Raw genomic sequence first — 20,309 nt, 5'->3', positions numbered from 1 at the left:
AAAAAGACCTGCAACTCACTAAGGAATTATAACAAGATCATTTTCAAAATTAGTTACACATGTCTCTGGTGCCGGTAATCTGGCAGTTACTGCTGGAACTTGTTCTCACAGCACCCAAGATGCAGTGATGGAAACCAGGACAGTCTACTGGTGTCAGTGGGTATTTCTACTGTATATCGCTGATATCTATGAATAAAAAAGGGCATAATGCCTTTTCAGGACAAATCCATACTATTCATCTTACTACACTTCCAACAGGACATCCACAACATAAGTATTTTCTTTTTACTCAAGAGTTAAAATAACTCTTCATTCAGGTTTTATTTGTTTCTTTTGTGAATGATCAGTAACATTCAATATTATGAATTGTATCTGCACATTACTAAGTCATATCACAAGTATCTAGATACTGTACTATTACCATAACAACATTTTCCCTTTGTAGTAAAGTTTGATAAATGATAATTAACACTGTGCTCAATGGGTCTATTTGGTTTTTGTAATTGCCACTGGAAAATGAAAACAGTGTGGTGTTTATCAGTCACTGCAGTTTCAAACAAACAAACAAACAAAAAAAACATTACTGAAGGGCATTTTAATTTCCTACCTAATTATGCTATTAAATATTTTTCCTATTAACTGCAGGGCTCTGACAAAAATAAAAGTATTGAAATATATAAAATGATCCACATAGTTCACAGCCCTAAAGGAATGTACTTCAACCCATAATCACATTAGCAAGTCTGAACAATAGACCATTACAAATAGTTTATATCCATAAATCCCATAAACATGTATTATTACAAATGTCTTGAAATAATGAAATGCATCTTATTATTTTATAACAAAAATGTAGGGAAATAAGAAGTACTGGCATTTGCTTTATTGTACAGACATTGATTAACTTGCAAACAAGGCCCACAAGTTCTGTTTAATGCAATGTTACAAAGGGAATAAATGTATAAGTGTGTTGGGGGTTTTCTCACTCATGGTCCTACACTTCATACAGCTTAATTCAGTTATTTGATTGATACACAACCCTGTAGTCAACAATGGTAACTACGACTGTAGTCAACTATAGTCCCTTTCACACTGGTACTCCTACCTGGGTCCGGACCCGGGTCCTGGCTACCCAGGTCACAATCCCGTGTAGTGTGAAACCACGTACCTGGGTCAGACCCGGATTAACCCAGCGACCCACCCCAGGATGTGTGTTGTCATGCTTTGTCCCGGGTTGAGTGAGACAAAATGCTTGACGGCCAATCGTGAGCCGACGCAATAACAAACAGCCATGCCTGCGTGAAGGTTTCACTTCCACAAGGAACGTTTCTGTTTATTCAGTTTATCCATATTTGTATTGCTTGAGACACACCATGAGTCACTGCAGCAAGGGATGTAGAAACATTTGCTCTAACCAACATTTGGGCCGCTGGTTCAATCCTGAGACGCTTGGATCGTCAGTAACAAGCTGCTTCCGGGGCACTGATACGCACATTGTGTACTTGCATCTGTCACCCAGGTCAACCCTGTTTTATCAAAAGCAGCGTGAAATCGCGTACCCGACCCGCATGACACCAGGTTCTGCCCGGGTAGGTTCTGATCCTGGTAGATCATGCCAGTGTGAAAAGGGGTTATGATTTACAACATACTTAGATGTACTACTCTGCATTTCAAATCATTGATTAACAAAACAATTCTTTAAATATACTTTGAACCACTACATTGCATTGTAATTTGTACTGATCCACTGACCACACACAACAGTGCAATTATTGATTAATGTACCTGTAGTAACATCGACAAGGTTCCTTCCAGATTTGGAAATTGACAGTTTTACTTTTCCATCAATGAGGTAAAGCCACAAGACTCCGGAACCCTGATACAGTTCGCTTCTTAGCAACAAACCAGCTATGTTCCACGTACGGAACTGGAACTTGACAGATATACTGTCTTTCTGCAGGGATCCAGGCAAAAGTAAGTAGCTAGCAGGACTCACAAAGGTGACTGGAACAGTGGCTTGCTCTGGGCAGGAAAAGGTCACATTACCCTAAAAGTACACAAATGATAAATACAATTAAAAAAAAAAAAAAAAAAAAAGTTGTGTGCAAAAAAAACATGTAACTCAGGTTTCTCATTGTTTTTCACTTTCACTCAGGTGAAGCCAGTTTTTCCTGTCACAATACAATGTGTTCACTTCTTGTGTTACTGCTACCTGTAATAGAACTCCAACTAAGCCTTTCACTTACATTCTATTCTGCCCGTAGGGAACTACAGTATGTGGGATCAAAAGGGGTCGTTTTACTGTACCTCTACATAGGAAAGTGAATGGAAAGTGTTTAGTGTTATAAAAGAATAAGTGAATATAAACTGAAGTCTGGAAAACAAAAATATAAACAGCAACACAATAAGGGAATTGTGGAGGACGTATGGTATTGAAAGGTACAATTATGTTTTTACTTTCTTGGTTACGAAGACTTTTAGGTTGTTTATTCTACGAAAATGCTTTGCATGCAAATACTGGAGAATGCAAGGTCAAGGGCATTTATTTTCCTTTACAAAAGTCAATAAATCCAAGGTGAGTTTCACAATTTAGTAAAAATTACTGTATCAGAAAAGCTACTGGAATTGTAAGAATTTAAGCATGGTTTGCTTTTTACCAGGTATTTACCAACTGAAATGGAACATACAGATACAGTATTTCAAACTACTGACATTTCAACCTATATACATTAGCACTATGAATTGTATTGGTGATAATGTATGTAGTAAATGTTAAATTCCAAACAGTGAATTCATACAAACTATAATGAAAAGATTACTTAAAATCGACTTATACTACCAGATAATAATTTGAGATCATTTGAAAGTCTAATTATCTGCATAACGTGGTTGCATATAGTTATAACAAGAAGAATAATGTTTAGCTGTTCAATGTAAGCTGGCATGTGATATCACCCATGCTGCCATGTGTATCTGGTTTTCTCTATTATGTGGGGTTATCTGATATCCAGTTGTAGATGAGGCCAGTGCAGAAGGTGAAATAACATCAACCTTTTCAAGATAAGAAGTCTGCCTGCGTTTTTGTTTGTTTGTTTGTTTATGTTGATCCACCATCCACTACGCCAAACCAAAAACAGCTTAATGGCATCAATCACAGCCTAGAGATACCAAAAAGCAACCTTGGTGATTTGTTATGGAAATTCTATTGAGATTATACGTCATTGTATTTTGTCTTGCTCTTAATTGTATTAATACTTGTACTGTGATTCTTGAAATGTATTTTTGTTTACGACTGTAAGTTGCCCTGGATAAGGGTGTCTGCTAAGAAATAAATAATAATAATAACAATGTACAAAACACACTAAATGCCATGCACTTATTTAGTTTGAAATAAATGTTCATGACATCAGTTAATATGAGAAATGATTTATGTGCCAGACAGTTTTATGAACCAGTTTCATGATAAACCATCTGTACTATATAAAATGACATTTCAACAGCATCAACCAGTCCAGGCTAATGGCTACATCACTCTATTAAGCCTGGGCATTAAATGTCAACGCTCAGTGTCCACCACCTGTTTACAAATGCAGTTACAGGCTCATTATGTTCTGTTTTTAATTCATTTGTTCTCTGGGCAGGAACATTCTCACCTTCCTGTAAATTAACATCATTCTTCTTTAGGTCTGAGATCCCACACATCCACATTGCCATTCGCACGCCCAATGAAGTTACCCAGCCACAAAACAAAAAACGCATGCAAGTAACCCTAACTTCTTTCTTACTAGTTTTAGTATTGTAATTCCCATTCTTATATACAACAATAATGATGGGGAGTTTGTATTTGTACAACTACTATATATTTGATGTATCTGTGTAAATCATTTAAATTAAAACCCTTACCACAATACGAATCCCAGGTTTTTGTCTTTTAGCCAGATCAATGATGTTTATTCCATTGTAGAATACATTTTCCAGGCACCCTTGGAAGCTCTTCTTCAAAGAGGTCCCTGGTTTCCCTGGAACTGGGATACCTCCAAAGCTGAGCTTGTGAAATAAAATCATTAAACATACCAATTCACTGTCTAGGAAAAACACAGCCACAATAGTAATAATATGTTAACAATTATGGTACAGTATATGGGTTTAGTATGCATAATGAAAGAACAAAAATAATTTAGAATTAATGTCTCCTGCCTACAAAATTGTTTTTTTCTACATTCATACTTTATTTCAACATGACTGTTCACAAACTAAAAAGGTACTTATTACAGTAAATGAGATATTTGAGTATTGTTATATTTATAATAAAAGCATGCTATTATTGTTAGCAGTATTATTATTATTGGAAAAATATGATATTGTACATGCAAAAAACAGGGGGGTTGGGGAGTTGTGATGTTTGAAAACATTGTGAAATATATGCTAAAAGTAACACACCTCATAGTCAATATTCAGGGGGTCAAATTGTCCTTTAATTTGGAACTGTTGTGTGTTTTTATCCACAGTGAAATTGATGTGCTTGTTCACTCGTTCAATAAGTACACTATGCCAATGCTGATCATCAAGAAGGCTGCCCAGAGTCACCAAGGCATGACTGTCAGAAGAAAGTGCCTTGGCGCTGTCTGCAGAAAAATAGTATTAAACACCTTTAGTGCATTCATTTTCAGTACCGTTTGTGTTCATTACATATTTGGTTAAAATATGGTTCATTTGAAATACTGCTAAATAAATACACAATAACACATTCAAGTTTTTAAAGTCAGGTTATTGGAATTAGAATTATTGTACAGAGTGGGAACAATGGTCGTACATATAGTGAAGACTAGACTTTTCAAAACATTTCCAAGTGTTGGAATACACTTCCTTACATTCTGTCTCTGTTCCTATCCAGAGCAACACATGCAAACAATCATTTTAATATTGGTGATGGATATAATAACTATAACGTTATGCTGTATGATTTGACAGTACAGTTATGCTTCCTGGAGGATGAATGCACTGTCTAGTGACATGGTGTAAAGACTCTTTTAGAACAGCAATGGCATGTTTTAGCATGTATGCATCCCATCCCATGCAAGGCAAAGTTCAACACAGCTCTAATTGAAGGCTTATTGTCTGAGATGATCTGAGTACAGTTATAACTTACTGTTGCGGAACTATGATTTTAAACGACATATACAATTATTATTATTTATTTCTTAGCAGACACGCTTATCCAGGGCAACTTACAAGATATCACATTATTGTTCACATTACTATCACATTATGTTTACATACAATTACCCATTTATACAGTTTTTCTTTTTTTTTTTTTTACTGGAGTAATCTAGGTAAAGTACTTTGCTCAAGGGTACAACAGCAGTGTCCCCCACCTGGGACTGAACCCATTACACTTCGGTCAAGAGTCCAGAGCCCTAACCACTACTCCACACTGCTGCCCCAGATTATGCATCAAATTCAATGTATATTAGTGATAACTTTCTACCTGACATTAATAATAATAATAATAATAATAATAATAATAATAATAATAATAATAATAATAATACATACATACATACATACCTAAATTAATGTGTAGAAAGAGTTTTCCTTTATGCAACTCCAATGTAATGTAGTCTCCATGCTGTCCTTCACCATGTAAAATGACCCCTGTATTCTGCATAGTCTTAAACTTCATTGAAATTGCATCTCTGATTGTTTGTATTGACTTTTGACTGAACCTGTAGAGTAATGAGCTGCTGCCATCGAAACCTGCTACATCAGACTCTGCAAACAACATATTATAAGTTAACTGAAACAAGCATGACAACATTTCCAGTATCTTTACGTGACCTAATTCCCAAATACATATTTGATAAAATAGGATATTTAATCATTTAACAATATTAATAATATTAACTACTTTCATCAGAAGAGGATGAGGTAATATCAAACTGGTAAAAAAAAATACATGTATACAGTATACTTCATACTTTTACTGTTTGCTTAACTGTAACATTTATAAAGCCTGCATAAAAATTACCAGAACATTCCTCATTTTAATGAATTTCCTAAATGAGTGACTAAATATTTTAATACTGTAAGTTTGAGGACAAACTCTGGGCCACATTAAAGGGTTTTAGAAAGTAAAACGCCTTGGTATGAGTTACATCAACACTCACCACATCTAAACAGACCCTGACTTTCACGTCTGTTCACATGACAATATTCCCCTCATACATATGTTCGGTGTTGTATAATGCTGTAATATGGCACAGAATTTATCCTCAAACTTAGTGCTGTGGCAGGATAATCGGGGAAATGAAAATCTGCAGCATAGATCAAATTGACTTCTGAGAAAGTTATTATGCTAATGAGAAGTATGAAATGTTTTTTTCAATTACCCCTTGAAGATAAATACAAACCTTTTAAGCCCATTATCACAGCCCTGAAGACCTCTAATACCCTACCATATCATCATAATCCATTTCATGCAAATAGTAAGTACTTCATTATTACTTACTGTATAAGCATCCATAAATCTCCACTCTCATGCCTATCCTACCATTTGCATTCCAGTCAAGAGGAACAAATCGCAGAAACCTTGCTATAACATGCTGCTGCAATTTATATTGCACAACACTGTCTGCATTTGTATTTCCTGAAAAGGCCTAGGAAAAATACAAACATTGAGAAAAGTTATCTTGACACCATATTTTTTTTTTTAAGAATTGTATTGCTGAGGCTCTGTTCTGATTTTCTTTATAGACTATTCTGAAAAGGTTGTTTCTCTAGTAGCTCTACAAAAAGTAAAGGGTCTGCAAGCTGATGTTTTACTCCAGTCTACATTTATTTTTAATAAAACGGTGTACATTTGTATCTAGTTTATTAACGGCAGTATGTCATTATAGTTAGAAAGACAGGAACAGAGACAAATGAAGAATTAAAATCACAACATTCAGGCTAGCTGACAGTTTCTGAGATGAAATGCACAAGCTTGCGTTCATTATACATTTCTATTTGAAAGAACAGTACCTAATTAAGTAACAAGAAGATGTGTAAATTGATAATAAAAAATAAAACATAAATTTTATCATGATCCTGTAACATTTGCCTCTGGCTCAGTCACTGCCCGCTTAGGAGCTGAACTAAGCTCTGAAGAGCTACTACATAATAAAACAGTATTTTAATTAAACATGTTTTTTTTTTTTTTCAAATAAATAATTCAATTACAAATGATCAACATATAGTCATACAGTTTTACAAAATGTAAGGAACATTTTCACCCTCAGGCTCCAAGGTCTAATATTACTATCAACAATTAATCACTAGAACTATAAGACATCCAAAAACACTGAACTTTTATTTTATTACTGCAGCTTTGACAACCGAGATCCCACACATTGGCCTCTTAGTAATTATTTATGCATACAGTTTCACTTCCATTTCTGGTGTAGAAATGCTGAATGTCTTTGAAAATGTCATTAGTTTAGGAAACATTCTTCATTTGGGAATACATTATTTCTTGTTACAACTGTAGGGCTGTGAATAAAGTGGCATCATGGTTGTTTTTCTGAGACTTTTATTAGTATTCTGTCAATTTGCTGCAACATACCTTATGTTTTGGTTGGTGCTTATGTTGGCTTCTAGTAAATTCTGTAGTTCTGTAATTTAACAGTGCCACTTTGGCCTATTTTATAAAAGTTTAGTTTAACAATTCACACATACCATTCAGGACCGTTCAAACAGTCCCTGCCTCTTTTGCCTAACTAACCCGCTGGAGCAAATGCTACTCTCCCTGCTCACCACGCAGATATGCTTTTACCAGATGAGTAGTGTTCCGTGTTTCCGGTTTATTCCAAATTTTACCGAAAAATTACAGGGTGTAAAGTGTGTGTACTGAGATTTTTCCCCCCAGATTTTTACGATGTTTCAATTAAAACTATTTATTACCGATGTTATCCCTATTTTAATATATGTAAAATAAACTCAGAAAAAATTCCTAGAAAATGTTTTTATAGATAAAAACACAAAATGCGGAACACTACAGATGAGCCACTCGGGACACCCAGTTAAGTTTTTTACACAAATTACTGTTTAATTTTATCTTGATAACTACATGAAAAATATTAACCATGACAAGCCTATTTTTCTTAAAACATTTAAAAAGTGTAATTAGGTTTGAAAATGAATGACACTAAATATGAAAGCACCTTATAATGTACAGCTGAGGCCAAAGGTTTTGCATCACCTGGAATTTTTGGATTGAGATATCATTAAACAAAAAAAAACTATATGAACATAATTTAGATCTTTTATTTAACATCATGCAATCAAATAAACTACAAAATTATATTGCAATAGTCTACCGGAAACCATAACAGTAGTACTGCATTTCCTGTTAGATTTTGAAATGTCACATTTTTCAATTTGTCAGTTTTTGGTTAAGTACATGGAAAACTACAAAGCTGTATTTAATTCAATATGTCAACGTAACATTATTCACCAGGTTATTCACTTTATGAGTTAATTCTACAGGGTGATGCAAAATATCTGGCCATAGCTTTATGTGAAAAAATGTAATTCAACAACACTTTTTAATCAGGTTGTTCTATAGTTAGAGTATGTTGAAATTGTGTTGTAGACTTTCCTGTAGTGTTTCTTGAATTAGAAAAACATCCTCTATTTTTCTTGCTGACTGTGACAGGATGACTGAGTGGGTGACGTCATAGACCAGGAAGTGGATGCACACAAGTACTGCGGGTGAGTTGCTAATGCGCTCATCTCTTTCTTTATTGTAAATGATATAAAATACACTCACAGAGCAAAATAACAGTTCAAACAAAAACCAAGTATCGTGCTGGTCTCAACCCAGCACGTTTAGCAATTGTTTTTATACTTTGTCTCTCTTACTTTCTCTCTCCGCTCTCTTGTTCCTGCTCTCCACTGAACAAGCCACCATGGTCAGCAAATGCTGAAGGTTTTTATATACGCGTGGCCATCTCCAAATTAACAAGCATTTAATCCATTTGGAGATGGCCACATTCTGCACGAGATTTTTAATTTTCGTGGTCGACAGCCAATCGTCAATAAATCATTAGCTGCCGACGATGTGGTTTGGCCCCTGCCAAACCACATCAAACTGTAACAACAACATCGTGTTTCTAAATAAACACAAAACAATACATTTAATTTGAAATCATACAAATACAACAATAAAGCATTATTTTTCAAATCATAATCATAACAATACATTCACCAGCAGGGCTCTGCCTGCCACATTGACACTTACTGTAATCTGGAGATAAACTGTAATATAAATTATTAGCTGCCTTTGGCTTTTGACTAGCTTTCTTTGATAGTCTTCATAAGCAGCTGATTCATTTCTATGTGACAAAACATTGCCTTCTGTTCCTTCATTCTACATGTTTTTCTAATGAAGTAATCTGTTTCTGTCACATTTGGCTTACACATTCATGCCTGCTTGCCCCAAGAGCTTAGAAACCTTATTAAAAATAGAATAATTTATTGGATGCACAGTGCCACTGTACACACATAAGACTCGTACCCACATAAAGCACTGACTTTGAACAATTCTTGCTATTATCTATATTAGTTAGTGAGTATGAAGGGTTTGAATACAAACAATAAAGAATAATTTGTTTTAAATGTATAATTTAAATTAAGTAGCCATATAAGCATTTGAGTGTTTTTTTTTTTTAACAATTTCTTGATGTTTAGTCCTCATTCTGCTTTGTATGTTTTTAAATATATTTTTAAGTCTGTGTTGTGCTGTCTTAGCTTTGAATGGTTCCCTTTAATGCATATTCATAAACCTGCCAATGCCCTGTGTACACCCCAGAGAGGAAGGTGTAGTTTTATTTAGTAGTTATTTCCCTTATATATACACTGCAGTACCAACTATTGGTACCTGGAAAGAAACCGGTAACCAGAACAGAGATCTGATGTATCCATGTTTTATGTCTAGACGCTTTATTACAGTCCATTGTTAGTTTATGTAACTATGGATAATTTACATGCAAAGGTCAGGTTAGTGATTGCTGTATATAATGTATTTATGTACAACACATTATCAATGTGCAGTAGTAGGAGCATGCATATTTGGCATTCACAATAGTAAGCAAGACAAATGATTTCTGCTGGTTCCTTGAAATGCATAGATGACTGTAGTTTGACTCGAGTAAGCATACAAAGTCAAATAGAACTAAGGTTCTTCACCTGTCTCCCTTGCTATTTTAAACGCTGGCCAGTGTATATTCAAACTTGATGAAACCTTGTTATTACCAATATGAGTTTATTAACACCTTGTTGTCAATCCTCTTGAAGAATCATCTAAACATCTTTACTGTATCTCAATACTAAATTTAAGAGAAAAAAGGACAGTAACCATTAACTTATTCAATTAAAATGATGTCAGTGAAAAGCAAAGTTACCACAGTGGTGCTGGGCTTGTTTGCCTAGCAACCAGGTAACACTTAGAATATGTAATGCTTCACAGAACTCTATTCAATTGCACAAGAAATGCTTCTGCGCACTGTGCTCTACAATCCAGTAATATATATATATAAGTATATAAGTGGTAATGTAGGAACACAAAAATGTGAATAATTGATAATAAAAAAAACAAAAAAAAAAATTATATCAGGACGTTTTGGACTACAAGACAACTTGTTTTTAACAGCTTGTTACACACTGCTTTTTCCATCCAGCTGTGTACCTACATTACCTAATATTAATTAATATAATATTATAACAACTTTGGCTTGCATAAAGCAGGACTGGAAGACCCAAAAAGCTGTCTAACAAGAATGAGAAATACTTGATAATAATATCCTTAAGGAATAGAAAGAAGACAAGCATTGAATTGACAACAGAACTGGCAGAAGGCACAGGTGTCGTTTTCCATCCATCAACGGTCCAAAGCACCATTGGCCAGTGTTCCATAGTCCAATTTCTGTGTTCTTGTGCATATTTTAGCCTTGTTCCCCTATCTTAACAGGTATTCTTACTGCAACACAGCCTTTAAGTCCTGATTTCAAGAATGACCTTCGTACTGTTGATTTGATGGACAACGACACCTCTGCCTTCTGCCAGTCTATGTAAGGAGGCTAAGATTACCACACAGAATCAACGTCTGCCTCAAATTCACAGAAATGCACGTTGGAATTTGGGAAACTTATTTAAAATGGCCTAATAGAGCATATAAGAAAGCCACAAGAAATATGGTAGGTCTGTATTGATCAGCTATATTCATTTTACTTCTATTATTTTGGCGGACTGTGTGTATGTCTTGGGGGTGCACTTACTAACTTCTGTGTGGAACCCCCACCAAACACACACTCATGTTGAATGTATTTAGTAGTTTTCTCCTAGTTTTCCTTCAACTTTGCACTTGATTACAAACAGGGCCCATCTCAACAAGCCCTTGCCTTTTTAAACCAGCATGTCTACATTGTGCAGTGGTGAATCATTTCCACCTGTTGCACTGAAAGGAGCTTGAAGGTCGCTGTCCCTGGTGCTGATCCTGAAACCAACCTTCAGAAACACTGCCACTGTCTCTCATCTCCCACCTGGCTCAAACCTGCAATCTGAAAATACTTCAGGAACCCAGGCAGGCTGACCAAACGAAGCAGGGCTGCGTCTACCTGCCAGCCACTCTATACTGCCTCAAAATCAGATTATTCTTGGCATATGTTACCCAAAAATGCAAACACCCCTCGCTAGGCAATTAAATCAGTTTAGCACTACATAAAGATATCCCATTTGTATATTCATAACTAAAAGAATACAGTCCCTCGGTGAAACATGCTAACCTGGACCAAAGGAAAATAAGGAATGACCTGGTTGCAACTGTGAGACTTAATACGGTACCTACAGTACAGTTGTTGACAGCCATCTTAAAAAGAAAATGCAGAGCCCCAGGAATACAAAATGCGTATTTCAGAGCAACAATTTCCTCTCAGGGATTTTCATCAATTCAGATACATTGGTAACTTTAAGCAGCCACAGAAGAGCAACCCCATGAAGAGTGTTATGCATTGTCAGAGCAAAGGGTGTTTACTCAGTTATAATGCTTTGAAATTCAGCTAAACTCTTACTTCCAAAGGTTATTTCTCAAATGTTAATTGTAATAGGGATAAAACAAGGTTCACAAAAACATTTTAAACTGCTGACATGAGATACCCAAGTAGCATAAGTCAGCAGATTTCCATACTACGGTTGAATATTATGTTCCATTGTAAAATATTTTCAGTTGACCCATATAATTTAATAAAATAATGACAACAAAACTATAATGTAAGTAAAGTGCTTGGTACATCAGGAGCCATATGGATTGCATAACACATTTACTGATAAAATACATTTCTATGCTTATCAAATCAAAGTCAGAAATGCTAACAACAGGTTTTTTTGTAATTATTATTATTATTATTATTATTATTATTATTATTATTATTATTATTATATGTGCTATAGGGCTATGTTCACAAAGCTTTAACTAAATAGTTACTATAGTTAAATAATATTTTTTTTTCTACTCTGTAGAAATAAATGAAGATAGTGTCTGAAAACAATTTATATACTCATATACATTACACTTTATCACTCATAATATCTGCCTACCCTAAGAACTTATTATCATTAAAAGGGGATACTTGGACTCATACCTGACTGAATCAGTGCTTCTCACTTAGAACATGTGGCAGGTATATACAATAAAGCACAACTTCTGGTTGTAGCCCAGGGTATGCAACAGCTGAAACATTGTACACCTCTGGGGAATCTGAGTTCCTGGCTCTAGATAGACAGCAAGCTTTGCCTCCCTTCATCTTCAGAAGTTCCAACACCATGACCAAGACATAATGCCTTCTAGCACAGAAAAAGCTAATCTGGGAGCTGGCTACAAATAGATAGCAAGCTTTACTTCATAGCAATGTATGACTTGTTGACAGAGATATGTCGTAGGGCATTAGGCACAGTGGTTCTCAGAGACACACTCCACAAGCTTTCCCTCCATGCCGCCTTGGTTAACTATGGATCAGTGGCAGAGAAAAATAGCCCATTCTAGCTTTTCAGTTCTAATAAAAGGTAGCCAGAGACATCAATGAAATTCACATACAATGTCCTCTGATTCAAAGGTTATGGTAAAGACAAATAAAAACAATCTCCCTCTTTCAATTGCATTGCATTGCACACATCAGATCTAGTTTCATGGTATGTCTGGGTGGGATATAAACAAAAAACGATTACAGTAATCCGTCGTGTCTCCACCAGTCACATAGCCACCCTAACCGTTTATCCGTCATGGCCAAGCTCTTCAGCAATGTTAGTTTATTATTGAACAGACAAGATTAGTTCAGAGGTGGTAGATCCCGCCAAAGTTTTCGGATACTGTGTTGTATGTGCTCCATGCACTACCATTGCTGGTAGTGTCACGTGAGCTGTTCAGTGTGTTGACTTGATATGTAAATAAATCCTGTTCGCCTGCAGGGCAATACAACTTCAACCTCCATCTCAATCTCCTGCCTGCCACTCAGCAGCGAATGCACACATCCACACAGCAGACGGCTACTCTGTCACAAGCATTAATACACTGTATCTTTTAAACATGGGATTTAGGGGAACTCCCTCATAAACGCCGAATCTCAAAACAATAATTGTGTGGATCTAGTAATTGTTACAGCTGTGTATAACGGTATTTAAAACAGGATTCACTTAACCGACTTTTTACATATCCGCCCTTACCCTGGTCCCACCGCAGTAGGATATGCGACAGACTATTGTACTATCTTCTGTGAGTTTAGCATAATATATTTCGGTTTATTCTTTATTAATTTAGGTAATTTAACAGGTAATGAATGACAAAATTAGAAGTGATGAACAAACAGAACGTTTTCCCCCTGTAAACTCACAGGAGAAATTAATCATTTCAGAGAGCAAATATGTGCCAGCAATGCATTGTAGACACTTTCAGTTAGCCACCCCCTTTTCTAGATTAAATACACATTATGAACACACTCCAGCATACCAAGGAATTGGGAGAAAAATAACAGTCAACAGAGGATTGAACAACCAGTGGGGCAAATGTTAAGGTTTAAAAGAAGAAAAAAGCTTACGATAGGGTGACCAGATTTTCAAAGCTCAAAACTAGGACATATTGTTAAACAAAGCCATAACTAGGGGTGGGCGAGCGGGTCAGCCTTGGGTGCAAAGCCGTGGGGGACGGAAAAATGACTTAAATGCATTGCCACTCGAGTAATGATTTTGTTCAGCGGTTCTCAATGTTTTCACTTGTCAGCTGTCAGCGCCCACCCAGCGTAATCTGAAGTTCGCATGTGCCTCTGCACTAGAAAAGGGAACGTGTCACTTCCTTAACAACTTCCTTAACAACTTTACACAAACCAACACCATAGCGTTGCCAGTTTGTTATCATTTTGGCATATCTGTGTTGTTCGCTTCCCCTGCGGTGTGCATTACTTATTTGTTTATTCGCTCCTGCAGCCTTCAGGACCAGCACTACTATAAACGTAATGAAATGTAAAGGCATGTTTCACAACAGGTTTTAACCACCTACGTAATAAAGGTAAAACAAAAACATTATGATAGGATAGACAGCCCTTAAAACTCACCATCCTGAACTACAAGATGTTAAATGTGGTACCACTATTTATTGATTGGAATAAAATTCAGAACAAATTGTGTTACGATTATTTTCAATCCATGCTTTTTTACAGTACCAATGAGAAAACGCCACACATGAACTTAACTAAAAGTTATATAGGATATTATAGAAATAGTAAAGGATTTTGAAAGGGTTAATGTGGCTGCTAAAATACAGTCGTTTTTATTGTTTACAGCGACACTGCTAAAATTCCATAAATCTGTGCACTTACTGATCAAGTTTTAATTTGATCAGAAAAAAAACACAATGTAATCATCCTTATTATAAGCAGATTGCTTGATCTCTGCCTTAGTTTTTACTGAGGAGTCAAAAACTAAACTACAGCCCTGACTAACAAAAAATATCCATACGTAAAATAAACTAATTATCATTGGCTGGTACTGAAAATGCGTGGATTGAATATAATCGTAGAGGCAGGAAATACAACCTTGCAGTTAACACATGTTAACAAGTTCCTTTCAGTTTTAAGTAATGTCTTGTTCCTTTCAAACATGTTAAAGGAGAGATTATGAAATAACAATAAGTTATTCAAAACTATGAGACGTGAGCAAATATACCATCCCAAGTTTTAACACCCAGACAGAAAATAAAACGGCGGGGTGGGGGTGCGGTGGGTGCAAATATGACTGCCTGCCCCGGGCACTAAAATGCCTAGTTACGGCCCTGTTGGTAAATTGATGAGACTAATTAAACCATTTAAATATAGGCTATTTTAATAATACATTAAATCATTAAAATACATTTACGTTTTGGCATTTTTCTTTCTTTCTTTTTTTACTCACTGCGTCAGGCTCTATTTATTGACGTTGTGGTTTAACCTGGTGGATTCGGATGATTGCAACCTCTCGCTGCTCTGTCTGGGCTAAATCCCACCAGAACTGAACCGCTACAAAATGACCGTATTACACACACTTGTAGATTCATATTGAATACATGAAAACGCATGGCGCACTCAGGAATAAGCATGCATGCCTGTGTTAATCAGTTTATAAAAATGTACCCTAGTACCTTTTTTATTTATTTTTTATTTAGTTTTCACTGCAGGTGCCATAAACTAAAAGCGTGTGTTCACGTTATTTTGACAAAAGGTATTTAGAGTGTGTCGCGCTACATGAAGTGGCTGAGACTTTTTAAAGATTTTGAGAAAAATGTCGGGACACCAGGACCTTTGATGAAAAACCGGGACACCTGGTCACCCTATTAATGGAGTACTCTATGTCTTGTTTTTGATGCTGAAATGCAATAATATGAGGTAAGTTTAAAAAGGCCTGAGTCAAAGCTTTACTAGAACCCCTTTTAACTCAACAACCCTTCCATATTTCTACATCAGATTTCCTTTCAGCTTCCCTCAGGCTTATCGAATATAACCACATGAAGTTTCCACAAACTTTCTCCCAGGTGCACTTGGATGTTCTCTGGCAACCAAAGAAACGGTGGAATCAAATGTACTTGTTGAAATTTTGTTGAAAGGCAGCAAGAGAGATATGTTTTATATTTTGTGAAGCACACTGCTAATTGCAACTCAACTCGCCCCAACACAGCATAGTCAAGAGCCTGCCTCTGTTTGCAACATTAATTTATAATTGCTAAATTATGCCATATAGTATTCAGTGTGAAGGCTTAAGGCACATAACTCAAATGTAAGGACAAGCATCAGATACAAATTCACCTATAGACTATATGTGTTTAAAAGCAAGCCCAAAAAAGTGGTACCATTCCCGTGTACTTTGTATTGTGTTAAAGTACATCTAATGCAAATATAATTATACTAATAGTTAAATCAAAGAACCTAACCTATCCAAACAAACACAATATATTCATGGGATGGTAATGAAGTGTGTCTTGCAGTTACATTTTTAAACTGGACCAATGAATCTAATGGTTGAGCAGCTAGTGTATATCAATCAGGAACAGTTTTTGGCAGGAGATTGATTGAACATTTTAATGTAGCACAAAACATTCACTAAACAGTGGTAACATGTTTTGCACGCAGTAAGCCCCTTTACTGCGTGCTTTGTACACTTGCTGTACATTTAAATATAATGAATGAGTCATTTAAATATAATGAATAATGTTAATGGGTGGAAATGTAAGCAAATTACGTCACAAAATACCACAAGGGAGGTGTTTGAAATGCAAACCAGGCACTAACTTTACTCGGTGCCTCAGCGTGTGTGAAAAGTACCGCTTATTGAAACCAGACGGTGTCACAGAACCAGCAGAAGAGCTGCACAGGAGAGCGAGAAGAAGAGTCAGTGGGAGAGTATTTCAGACCAGGCAGACGTTACTAGGGCTGTGTGAGGAGGAGGTAATAACTAGATACAGACTGAGCACAGATCATGCTAGCCTTATATGCAGGGCCCCAGAAAATTCACAAAATCACGAATGTCACAGAAATCGTGTATTTGACTGCCTACCGTGAAGAATATGCATTTTATTTTCCTTACAGTATTTTACATTACTCTTCACCTCTCCTGTTCATTTCATACTTTTATCAAGTAGAAGCAGTGCTACAGTAGCTGTACACGCTCCGGCGTCAATGCCGTGCATTTGGTTACTACGGCAATGGGGTCAAACACATACCAGCTTCATGATTGGTGAATTCCTCATACTGTACAATGATGTAACATGCGAGTCAGAGGCGGGAAGTTTAAAATGGTTGTTTAGCTCGTGTTGATTTATTAGCTTGCAGTGTATGATTAACATCAAAAAAGCAGACAGCTGACAAATAAAAAAAAGCTAGTGTTCAGAACTACAAAAAGGGGACGTTGCATGCAGATGGTGGGATTCTGTTTTGCTCAACTTGTAATCTTGAACCTATATTTTGTATTATTATTATTGTTTTGTAAAGGTATGACAGGTTAAAAGCCCATCCTCTATTAATGTCTTATTGGTTTAAGTACTCTCATGAAAATGCGTGGCAGTCAGCTAATGATTACTGAATTGGCTGTCGGCCACGCTGATAATTAAACCTATGCATATGTGGCCAGCTCCAGATTAATTGAATAATTTATTGATTTGAAGATGGTCACATATAGAAAAGGGGACATCAGCCATTCGAATAAGGAAGGAGAGGAGTTCGAGAGAAAACAATTGTTATCTACCTGCCTATTTACCTACCTACTTACCTACGTGCTTACCTGCCTACCCACCTGCCTCCCACCTTCCTGAAGGGTACTTGTATTTCATTTGCTTGTGTTTTGTTTAGTTTGGCCAATGTGCCATTTTTTTTGATTATTGAAAAGTGTTTATTATTTAATAAACATCTGGAGCACAGCCGCGTCTCAGTCACCCGCAGTGCTCATGTTGCTGCTTTCATTTCCTGGTCCGATGTCACTCTACAAGCCAACCTGCCACAGGCTCCCACACTGAATTCCTGTTACAGCCAGTCAAAATTTACACTTTTCACTTTATTAAAATGGTCCAGTATGCTAGGCAACAACTAATCAAACATTTTGTATTTCTTACTTGTGGTTTGCATTGTTATTTATTGTTTAAAGTGAGACCCAAAAATGCTCCAAAATTAAAATGGATAGTGATAATAGGAGCATGCTGAGAAGTCCTTGCAATATTCATTTTAGTTAGGAGAAATATTGTCAAATATTGAGACGCTTTGACAATTTCATTAACGCAAAAGTACACAAAAGTATGATGAGTTACAATGATTTTAACTTAATGGAAGAACTAAATGGAAGAATGCACTCTAACCTCAACAGTGGGTTTTAAATATTTAGTGAAATAAGAACTCAAACAATAGCTCCTTGCAAAGAAAGCCGTAGTCAAAGGAATATTCTACGATATAGCAGCGTCCATGCTTGCCTTGGTACTGTGATGTGGATCTCTTAGGTGTGTACTGAGCAGTGTTGAGTGGGGCACTGCCATTATGGATTTGCCAGTTCATGCCCAGTCTCCACCCTGTTGCATGCACAAGGCTAAATACTACAGTGCAAGGCTTTTTTGGCTGTTTGGGATAAGTTTAGTTAAACAAGCAAATAGCTTTGTCATGTCTCCAAAAAGCTGATAAATGAGAAGGCAAAAAATATTTATCCAGTAGCTAAAGGCGACAAAAATAATAAAAATTAAGAATAGTTATATATTTGTTAAAATAAAACCAGTTTAATTGCATTATAGATCAATGACTTCATTAGGTTAATGGTTAATTAACTCAAGAAAAATATTTACAGTAGAATATTTATGTTTGATATATTTTTTTTCTAGCCTAAGGCTATATTTTTTTTTAAGGAAGTTTAATGTTAACCACAGGAAATCCACCCATACATCTGTCTTTCTGCTATATGAATGTGTGAATGTGAATGTGCTGAGATGTAACGTATGTATGCTGGCATTCAACAGATAAAGCTGTGTCCTTACCCAGATGCTTTCTTCTTGGCGGTATTGCTTCCAGTTTCGACCGGTGTCACTAAACATTAGGAGATAACTTGTCACCCAGTCTGAACTCCCATATCTCCCTTGAGTGGCAACACCAGCTATCTCAGTTCTCTCTCCAAGATCAATTTCTAGCCATTGATATTTGTTAGAATCCAACGGGGACCAACCTCCTGCTCCTTTAAAAACAGAACAATAATATGACAAAAAGGTAAGTCAGAGTATAAAGCCTATTTTCAATTTCATGAACAATGGGACTGATTGATTAAATGGAACACCTAAAAAGACATTTTCATTCACTCCAAAAAGAGAGCCAGGTGATATACATAGCAGAGTATTCTTATCACATCAGGCTTCAGTCTCTGCGTTTATATGTTTTGAATAAAAATAAAAATAAAAAATTAACAAAAAAAAAACAGTCCAGGTAAAGCTCTGATATCTCTGCTGCTGGCAGAAGATCAAATCCTAATTAGGATTATACTCCAATATATTTTAATAAAACAGACTTGACTATGGACTTGGCTGTTAACTTGTTGTAATAGTGCTTGAATGCTATACAGCACTTTAATATTAGCTGCTGAACATTTGAAATTTGCAGAATTTAAGTGCAAATATATTAGAAAATGGAATACAGCCAATCCATTAATGGTTAGTTATGGCCCCCAGAATACTGTCTTTGAAATTATGTACAATAACTTCCACCTCAATCAGCTAAAATGACTAGAAGTAATACGCATTGCAGATTACTTTGTAGAAATATGTACATTGTATGTGTAATTTTACTGAAGAAAAAAGAGTGATTGACACTTACATTTTTAATTAAATCTAGAGATCCACTTATCCAAGTGAGAGGAAACATGTTGCTTTAATGCCACACAATCTATTGTGTTAGAAGCAAACAGGAGAGACATTTCAAGGACAGTAATCCAAGAGGAAAACCAGTTACATTATTAAAGAGAAAGTTACATTAACAGTTTTTATGTGCACTGCCCCATTATTATGCTGTTTGCAATCATTTTGAGTGGTTCTTCCTACAATTAGGTCTGTGATGAGGTGCTTTGGCTAAAGTTCAGAAACAGTTCTTCACTTCTATGTGCCTGACAAATACATAAGTAACAAAGGCTAGATAAGCCATGTGTCTATTATGTTTAATAACTAACTGGTATACAGACACATTCAAACAATCAATCAATCAATCAATCAATCAATCAATCTTTTTTTTATATAGTGGACC

The 20,309-nt window shown here is 35.9% G+C and overlaps 1 protein-coding gene across 1 annotated transcript in view; it reads right to left on the bottom strand.

Moving 5' to 3' along the window:
- LOC131736818 (contactin-associated protein-like 5) overlaps positions 1–20,309 on the bottom strand; it is a 113,185-nt gene that overhangs the window by 52,753 nt on the left and 40,123 nt on the right. The window contains exons 3-8 of the mRNA XM_059021998.1: positions 19,061–19,254; positions 6,509–6,656; positions 5,569–5,772; positions 4,441–4,625; positions 3,904–4,047; positions 1,786–2,047 (exon numbers count right to left, since the gene is read on the bottom strand). Of these exons, the coding sequence (XP_058877981.1) occupies positions 1,786–2,047; positions 3,904–4,047; positions 4,441–4,625; positions 5,569–5,772; positions 6,509–6,656; positions 19,061–19,254 (1,137 nt within the window). The remainder of the gene's footprint in view (positions 1–1,785; positions 2,048–3,903; positions 4,048–4,440; positions 4,626–5,568; positions 5,773–6,508; positions 6,657–19,060; positions 19,255–20,309) is intronic.

This window comes from Acipenser ruthenus, chromosome 1 (assembly GCF_902713425.1).
Source record: "Acipenser ruthenus chromosome 1, fAciRut3.2 maternal haplotype, whole genome shotgun sequence".
Lineage (NCBI taxonomy): Eukaryota > Metazoa > Chordata > Actinopteri > Acipenseriformes > Acipenseridae > Acipenser > Acipenser ruthenus.
The sequence above is the reverse complement of the archived record's forward strand: the minus strand, read 5'-3'. Positions and strand labels throughout refer to the sequence as shown.